The following is a 9,016-nucleotide window of genomic DNA, read 5'->3' as shown; positions in this document are numbered from 1 at the left end:
ATATACTCAAGATATAATTACTTCTGCTGGTCTTGGGTCCAGAAACTAGGTTCTCACACCTATGGAGGTCAATCTGAAGCTTCGCCAAGCAGAAGGAGAACTTTTAGCCGATCCTTTGCTATATCAATAGTTGGTAGAAAGTTTAAACTATTTGACGATAACAAGACCTGATATCTCTTTTGCAGTCCAGCAAGTTAGCCAGTTTATGCAAGCTCCTAGACATTCTCATCTGGTCGCTGTGTGACGTATCATTCATTATCTAAAGGGTACATCTGGTCGAGGTTTATTCTTTCCTATTAGGACTTCTCTACAGCTGATTGGGCTGGTTGCACGGATACTCGACGATCGATTACTGGTTGGTGCATGTTCTTGGAAATGCACTTATCTCAAAGTCTTCCACTAAGTCTGAATATCGAGCTATGTCCTTCGCTTGCTCTGAGATTGTATGGCTTCGGGGCTTACTTGGTAAACTTGGCTTTCATTAGCTTAGCCCTACCTCACTTCATGCTGACAACACAAGCGCTTTCAGATTGTTGTTAATCCGGTATTGCATGAGCAAACCAAGCATATTGAGGTCAATTGTCAATCCATACGAGAAGCATTTGACCAACAAGTGATTACAGTTCCTCGTGTTTCTACAGATCTCCAAACAACTAATATATTTACCAAGGCTCTTGGACGTCATCGACGTCAGTTTATGGTTGACAAATTGATACTTTTTGATCGACCAGCATCAATTTGAGGGGGGATGTCAGCATATCACATGTGTTATGTACATAATTATGTTGTAGATATAGAGTAGTCTTTATTTCCTTTTATAAGAAATATGATTATGCTGTAACTAGAAAAGTGAGGCAATTAGGAGATTTGATTGAATACTCGGGCTGTAATTTGGGATGGTAATGAGGGACAAAGTTCCGATTTAATGAGAAGAAACTTTCAATTGAGATGCATTCAGACAATTCTAACATGTCTGTGAATCTTGAAAAATGGAACTAAGAGATTTTTCCAAGTGGTCTACTCTAGGGCCAGTGCTTTGGATGTACCTCATTTAAGTTCATTCCAAACTTCACAAGCAGATGAAATATACAATAAGTTTTGACAGATTTCTTTATTGATGGAATTTAATAACCAAGACAGCACTAAGTCATTGGCACGAACACAACAATTGTATATAACACCAGAGGTAGACTTGGAACTGGTAAAGAACCATCAATGAAGGCTAATTTGTTCTTTACACTACATGCTATAGAGATTGAGCGGCTCCAAGACATGTAGTTCTCTCCAATAAAGAGTTCAGAAACAATCAAGGCACTATCACTAGGATGCAAAAAATAGTGACTTGTTGGATCATCAGTTGGATTGAAAAAGAAATTCACCTTGATTTGAGGAACGTAGTGAAGAAGACGTGTGATTCACTGAGAAAAGTAGTAGAGATCTTCCCAAGTACAAAGGAAAAATGGATCTCTAAATAGCAGAAGCTCAGCTGGGGCTATGAAAAAGAAATGCTTTGATACCATGTGAAATTCCAGAATTGAAAACCATAGCTTCATCAAGAAGCCTGAATTAAACTCTACAAAAGAAAAGAAATAGAAAGAGGAATCGAATTCTGAAATTCTGAACATTTATTCTTAAATTGAAAATGAATACATATGTTAAGTATATAAAGGAAAAACACATCATTACAATTGAGCCTAATAATAGCATTAACTACCTAACTGAATCTATCGAACTGTCAACTGAAAGCTTCCTAACTACCATGCCTACATAATTGATTTTGCTTTCATTACGTTGGTATGCAAGCACTTGACTTGGCTGATGTAGAAGCAGCTAAATTTGCATCATAAGAGTTATTAGAAAGCTTCTATTGTATCAGTTTGAAATACCTTTTGTTTACTGAATTTGCAAAGCTGGAAAATACATCAATTGCTTCAATCTCTATTTTGAGTTTCTCTAGTCTAATGATAATAATGAATCCCATTTTGAGGTAATTCCCATTTTGTTCACTTAGTTTGGTGAAAATTTTGTATAGATTTTGTTCATGTTGTCTTTCAGTTTACCTGTCATGATTTGGAATAATATCTTGAATCTATGCTTTTAACTTCATTTCTGACCCCAACTTACATGATGTTTTTTATTTGTGAATTCCCAGTATATGATTTCTGTGTTACTGAAGTAAAAAGTCTTTTATCTGAGAAGTATTGTTAGCTTTGTAACTTTCGATTTCTTCTTCAACAAGGTGACGACTCTCGGAAGTGGTTATATCATATTCGACAACAAGAATTTCTTTCTTTTTATGAACTGGATGTCGATAAGTCCGCAAGTCTAGAAATTCATTTCAGCCAATTGAACCTTTTCAAATTGTTTCGTTTTAAGATCCAAAAAGACTAGTGTGTGGACGAAACGACGGTCAATTTCGGAAGTTCGTATTTGGGGAAATTGGTGACAAACGATAATGCTCGTCTTTTAAGTTTTCATTTTATTTTTTTAAATGCTTTTTAACTTTTTTATTTAGCCACATCATCCTATCAAAAGCACTGTCAATGCTTCCCTGTGCAAGTAGCGGAACTATAATTTAAAGTCATCACCAACCATTATATCAAATGGACAGTACTTCCTTTATTTCCTAAATTTTAATGTTAAACAATTAATTTATTTCAAAATTATTTAATTATAAGTTATATTATTACAAAAATTATTAAATTAAAGTTATATTTAATTAACTAAAATATTGTATGTATTAATAAATTAAAAAACCATTACATTTCATACCACAATTAAAAATAATGGTTTAAAAAATAGTAATCATATAAAAATAATACAAATTAAATTAAATCATTAAATAATAAAAGAATATAATATATATTAAAATTTGTTGTAGTATAAAAATGAAGGGCAAAATAAAAATTATTTAATATTCTCAAAATCACACCAAATGAATAAGGCTAATTATATTATCAGCACCATATTTGTTTGGTTCACCGAATTTTAAGATATTCTTTTATGGCTAATTATGTTACCACTACGAATTTTATTAAATGCACCACAATTTTTAATATTTTCTTACTTACTTAAATAACCTTAAGTAAAATTACATAATTATGATTTTAATTAAAAAAAAAAATTTGTTGTTACCCTAATTTTTTCTTTCATTTTCCACAACATCTAACTGTATGTAGCTTTTACGTCGGCGATGATTTTTGCTCTTTGCCACGACAACAAGATAATCTTTTTTCCTCACGGTAAACATTGGAAATTTTGATAATTCAAAGAGAAAATAATATTAATTTCAACTTGCGCGTTCCAATCTCTCACCAACTACAATAGAATTTCTCGTGTTTAGAACGCTAACCATAGGAACTAATTTCATGATTTTTTTTTTTTAACTGTTTTCCATTTGACTTTGGAGAATGCTATCTTTTGCGCTCCATTGATTTATTTATTAAATTTGATAAGGATGAGAAGAAAAAGTGTCATGGTGGGAGGGTTATATTATGGTCAACGTAATAACTCTCAACCCCGTAAAACAAAAACTACAGCCACCCAAACGAAGTTCTTCCAAGCGGTAGCCCGCACATTCCTCCATTGAGAAGTAATATTGAGATTGTGAGTATACCACAATTATACGATATATATATATATATTTATAGACTTTACCTTAATTTTAAATTTGTGCCAGCCGAGATTCCAAACCTTTAAAAAATATATACCTGAAGTCCAATTTGATGGAACCGTCTACAAAATCATCAGTTGACCAAGAAAAGTAGAGTTTGACCAATTTTGACAAATTTTAAAATTATCATATTAAATAAAATAGATAATAAATAAAAAATTTATAAAGTAAAATAAAAAACCAAAGAAAATAAGAAAAGAAATAAAAAAAAATCTCCTTCACAAACCCCACCCCCTTTCCCAAATCCCGTCATCTACCATCCAATGCCGGCACCATCGTCTTAGCTATGACCATAGCCTCATTGTCGCTTGCCCAACTTCAATCACAACTCTTTTACTTTCTATAGTCAAGGCTTCCCTTCTTCATCAATCTCCACTAAAATTTGAGTAAACTACTGAATTATCGTTCCATCGTGATATGACCTTGATTTGATGATGTTCAATCACGAATATGCTCGCCTAGACTGGGCATGACTATCGGCAGTGAGGCATGACCCTGGGTGTGACCATTGGTGATAGTTTGAGGGGTTAAGCCGTGCGGCTCTTTGGCTTTTCAATTTTATTTTTGATTTTTGTTGTTGTTGCTTGTCCAATTAATTGTGTGGGATGTGTATGTGGATTGAGGCCACCAACTAGGAGATGAAATTTCGACAGATTCGGTGGTCAATGTTGGCCGTTGATTTTTTTTGGTTTGGAAGAGGTTTTTTTTTTTAAATTTAATTTTTAACTTATTTTTACGGATAATATGCAAAATTATCATTTTGCCCTTTTTACCTTGGTCAAAATTGGTCAAAATCCACTCTTCTTGGTCAACCGACAGTTTTATAGACGGTTTCCGTCAAGTTAGACTTCAGGTGCATATTTCTTAAAGGTTTGGGACCACCACTGGTACAAATTAAAAATTAGGATAAAGCCTGCAAAAATTGAAAAGGTTTGGGACCGTTGCTACAATTTTTCCATATTAAAAATATATTTTATCCCCGTCTGATCCCCATTAAATTCAATTACATTACATTACATTTTTTTCTCTCATATTTTCAACCACAGAATCTTCCATAAAATAATATTACACGTAAATAAAAAAACTTTTCCTTCTTTTTCAACCACTCATTTTTCTGAAAAATACTATTCCCCCCATTTTCATTTTCAGATAATGGGGGTCAAACGGGGGCTAATGTTGTAACCATAATGTGGTATGTAAGTAAAATTTGTGGTGATAATATAATTATCCTTTTTCTATTTACTCGTATGGCCATAACTAAAATCACGTAAATAATCATACTTTTAAAACTTTTTTTACAAAAAAAAAAATTTATGTGTTCCACTACTACCGCTCAGTTTCTTTTACTAGTATTTTCTAGGATTTGGCTTACATTAGATTTGATTAGCGTAAATTTTACTCTAAAGTGTTTTTAATAATTATTCAACCACTTCATCACTCTTAAAATCTCCACTGCGAATGATCCATATGAGTACAAAACAAAATTCAGAATAATTTATAGGAGGACAATCAAATAATGTCGCCGCAAATTTCTCCATATGAGCACAGATTAAATTGGTGTAGACATTTGATGTGTGATTGAATGTAAATTTTTCACCAAATTTACACAAATTTAATGTACGATTGGAGATGTCCTAACAAAACCTTATTTCACCAACACTTTATCTAAATAAGTAAACACTCTATTGGCCCCTCGAAGCATAGTCCAGTGATACAAAGGATAGGAATGCAGTTATCTCACGCCTTGTTAACAATCGCAGTATAGGGATTCGATTCCTGAAACATGGAATTGGATTCCTTGTAAGCACAGTGTACAGACAGCTATTGTTCCTTGATCTGTTGGGGTACATCCAGTGATTTACTTCCCTCACAAAACTCTAGGAACTGGACGATGGGGGCTTTCAAGGTTGGGGTTCAACCTTTTTTCTTTTTTCTTTTTTTAAGTAAACACTCTATTGACATCAAATTGTACATCAATCCCTAGGCGCTCAATTGAGTTCTGATTTCTGCGTTTTTAGCCTTCGAATGTTCTGCATTTTCTAAGTATACAAATCTGCTCGTGTAGTTCCTAAATTTGCAAGTTGGTTCCAACGTTTCAATTTTCTGCATATTACTCCGAATACGTTCTCGATGCTGAAAAATGGTCCCTAAGTAATGGTCTCATTCAAATCAGTCCATGATTTTTCAAAATATTCCAAAACCGTGCAATCTGTTCTTGGGCTTCTTAAGCCCATGAAGTTGGTCCGGTTACAAAGTGGACTGGGTAATAAGAAGCACTCCCATTTAAGAGTCCCACTGCCACGGCCCAAAGGTGCTAGCCCAACCCAAATCAATTGAGCCAATGCCATTAGGTTTTGTCCCGGAAACCCTACAAAATCCTGAGTTCTGCTTCAGATACGCCTCACACCGTCAAACGCAGCTGTTCTTTCAATCACCCCCAGCCGAAGTAATGTAAGTTCACTTCTCAGATTTTCATTTTCAATCTCAATTTCATTTCAATCAATCTGCAATTGTTATGCTATGAGAGCGTGTGGTTTTTTGCTATTCTCGTCTAACTGCGCATTTCGAATGGACGACTGAAATCATATACTAATTATGAACATGGAAATTACTGACCGGCCTCAACCAAGGAGAGGAGGATAATGAAAGAAAATCTGAGTCAAAGGTCGAGTCAAAGGTCAATTGATTCGCATATGCTGGTGTTTGTGCGTGCATAGGTGCCTATATTTGTAATTATTTATATAAATGCATTTTCCCCAATACATTTGCTTAGATATGAGTGTCAATACCGAAATCTGAGATGAATGAATCACATGCTGAATTTGGTTTAATCTCTAACCAAAAAAGGGTTTGAAAATTAGAAAGAGAAAAACTAGGAATTAAAATACGCAACTTTAAATTCCAAATGAGAACAATTACGTGATATTTGGCTGTCCGTATAGTGGACATTTGGGTTATTGCAAAGGTAAGGAGCAGTATAGGTGTTGGCGTTTATGTTGAGTAGGTGATGCATTTTGTTATGTTTAGTGTAAAGATGGAGAAAGGAGGGGCCATTGTTCCGGAATCTGTACTGAAGAAACAGAAGAGGAGTGAGGAATGGGCATTAGTGAAAAAGCTGGAGCTTGAGTCTGCTAAGAAGAAGAAGGCTGATCAACGCAAGCTGATCTACAACAAAGCCAAAGACTACACAAAGGAGTACGAGCAACAGGTGTCTTTTTAATATCTTTTGCTGGTCTTCTTCCATGATGTTAATTCTATACAAACATGTGTTTCTAAATGTGGCGTGCACTCTTATAATGTAGGAAAGGGAGCTGATTCAATTGAAGCGTGAGGCGAGGTTGAAAGGTGGATTTTATGTCAACCCTGAGCCTAAGCTGATGTTTCTCATTCGAATCCGTGGGTATGTTCTGATGTTACTTTAGCAGACTTTACTCATTTTTATCATTTAACTACACTGTATCTTACTTTTGTTTACTTTTTCGACTCTCAGTATCAATGCCATGCATCCACAGACAAAGAAGATTTTGCAACTTCTGCGTCTACGACAGGTTACTACCCTAGTCTATTAAGTAGTAGTCATATTGTTTGTTAATTTCTGACAAAACTAACATTGATCAACTAGATTTCAGTTATCTTTTATGTAGTAGTCATATTGTTTGTTAATTTATGACAAAACTAACATTGATCAACTAGATTTCAGTTATAACTTTTAGTGATAAACTTCAGGTTGTTATTCCTGATTTATGCACCTTGCAGGAATAAATGATTTTGTTTTTTCAGGTAATCTTTACTGGTTATGTTGCAAAGCTTGATTGAAACAATGAACTTGCTTCGGTTAGCCTGAATGTCTTGACCTTTTCTAATGCGGGGATTTCATATCATACATCTAAAAATGTTATATGGCTGTGATAACATTTTGGTTTGTGATCTGAATGTTTCACTTAGGCAACCTGGAAATGAAGGATACTTGATGAGATAAATGTTTTTGGCCCTGTAGAGTGTAGTCATCAGATCGATTGGATATTCATCCATTCTTAAGCCAGTTCCACTTATTTTTTCGTAGTTTTGTAGTGAGTTGAATTGTGTTATACAATGCAAGTTGGATATCACATTATTTATGGTTGTGGTGGTTCCCTCATTCAGAATTTGTTTTCATTTGTCTTTTGCTTTTTTCACCACATTATCAAATTTAAACTTCGCTGGATAATGATTATTTAGTTCAGAATGAGGTTCCTTCGTTGTGGTTTGCACCCTTTTACCCTTTAATGCTCAGCAATTGATTTCTTCGTGCAGATTTTTAATGGCGTGTTCCTAAAAGTTAACAAGGCAACATTGAATATGTTGCACAGAGTTGAGCCTTATGTGACTTATGGGTAGACATCTGATCAATCTGGCTTCTTGAAATTTTTTTAAAATTTTGTATGCACTGTGTCAGATGATTACAATGTCCTTTGCTCTCTTTAGATACCCCAACCTGAAGAGCGTGAAAGAACTGATATACAAGAGGGGCTATGGCAAGGTCAACAAGCAGAGGATTGCTTTGACAGACAATTCAATCATCGAACAGGCATGTCTATATTGTGACACTATTGCTCATATTTAGTTGCATTTTGTGTAACATTTTCGCTTAAGCTTACCTTGTGTTCAGGTTCTTGGCAAACATGGAATTATCTGCATGGAAGATCTTATTCATGAGATCATGACTGTTGGACCCCATTTTAAGGAGGCCAACAACTTCCTCTGGCCATTCCAACTGAAGGCACCATTGGGTGGTCTGAAGAAGAAGAGAAATCACTACGTTGAAGGAGGAGATGCTGGAAACCGTGAGGATTATATCAACGAGCTTATCAGGAGAATGAACTAGATTTTGTTGACTTTATAGTTTTGAAGAATTTCAAGTTCTTTTTTATTTTTCGTATCACAGCTTGGAGGAATCTTCGATTAGCATTTCTTACTCAAGTTTTGAAATTTCTTTGTCCTGACTCAAGATTGAGCATTATTTTTGTTTTAAGAGTTTGTACGAACATATACATTTTATGTCAGACTTAGCCATGCACCGTATCAATTTAATGATGCTTTTATTCTTGATGGTAAAGACTAGAACTGTCCTCTATTGCAAGGGCATCATTCTTCTGAATTGTTTGTTAAACTTTTCATGCTAAATATGGCTGATAACAGTGTTCCTATTGCTATATCTAAATGATGTTTAAGAACTAGGTTGCATTAATATTTTTCCCTTTATTATAATTTCCCCAAATGAATATTTTCGGAGATTGATTGGAGGAGAATTTTTAGAGAACATCAGTTGCTAGTAAGAAGATTGAATTCTCTCCTTGTGCATAC

The 9,016-nt window shown here is 34.5% G+C and overlaps 1 protein-coding gene across 2 annotated transcripts; it reads left to right on the top strand.

Moving 5' to 3' along the window:
• Nucleotides 1-5,999: 5,999 nt before the first annotated feature.
• Nucleotides 6,000-8,768, top strand: LOC111367145 (60S ribosomal protein L7-4-like). 2 transcript variants are annotated; one of them, XM_022987874.1, is made up of 7 exons: nt 6,000-6,124; nt 6,701-6,881; nt 6,976-7,073; nt 7,164-7,221; nt 7,967-8,046; nt 8,138-8,240; nt 8,322-8,768. In XM_022987874.1, the coding sequence occupies exons 1-7, from the start codon at nt 6,015-6,017 to the stop codon at nt 8,535-8,537; spliced, it is 846 nt and encodes a 281-aa protein (XP_022843642.1). In that variant the 5' UTR covers nt 6,000-6,014; the 3' UTR covers nt 8,538-8,768. The 2 variants fall into 2 exon arrangements, with proteins under 2 accessions (XP_022843642.1, XP_022843643.1); XM_022987875.1 differs by lacking the exon at nt 6,000-6,124 and adding an exon at nt 6,177-6,390.
• The last annotated feature ends 248 nt before the right edge of the window (nt 8,769-9,016 follow it).

This window comes from Olea europaea, chromosome 18 (genome assembly GCF_002742605.1).
Source record: "Olea europaea var. sylvestris chromosome 18, O_europaea_v1, whole genome shotgun sequence".
Lineage (NCBI taxonomy): Eukaryota > Viridiplantae > Streptophyta > Magnoliopsida > Lamiales > Oleaceae > Olea > Olea europaea.
Note: the sequence above shows the minus strand (reverse complement) of the source record. Positions and strands in the feature narration are given on the sequence as shown.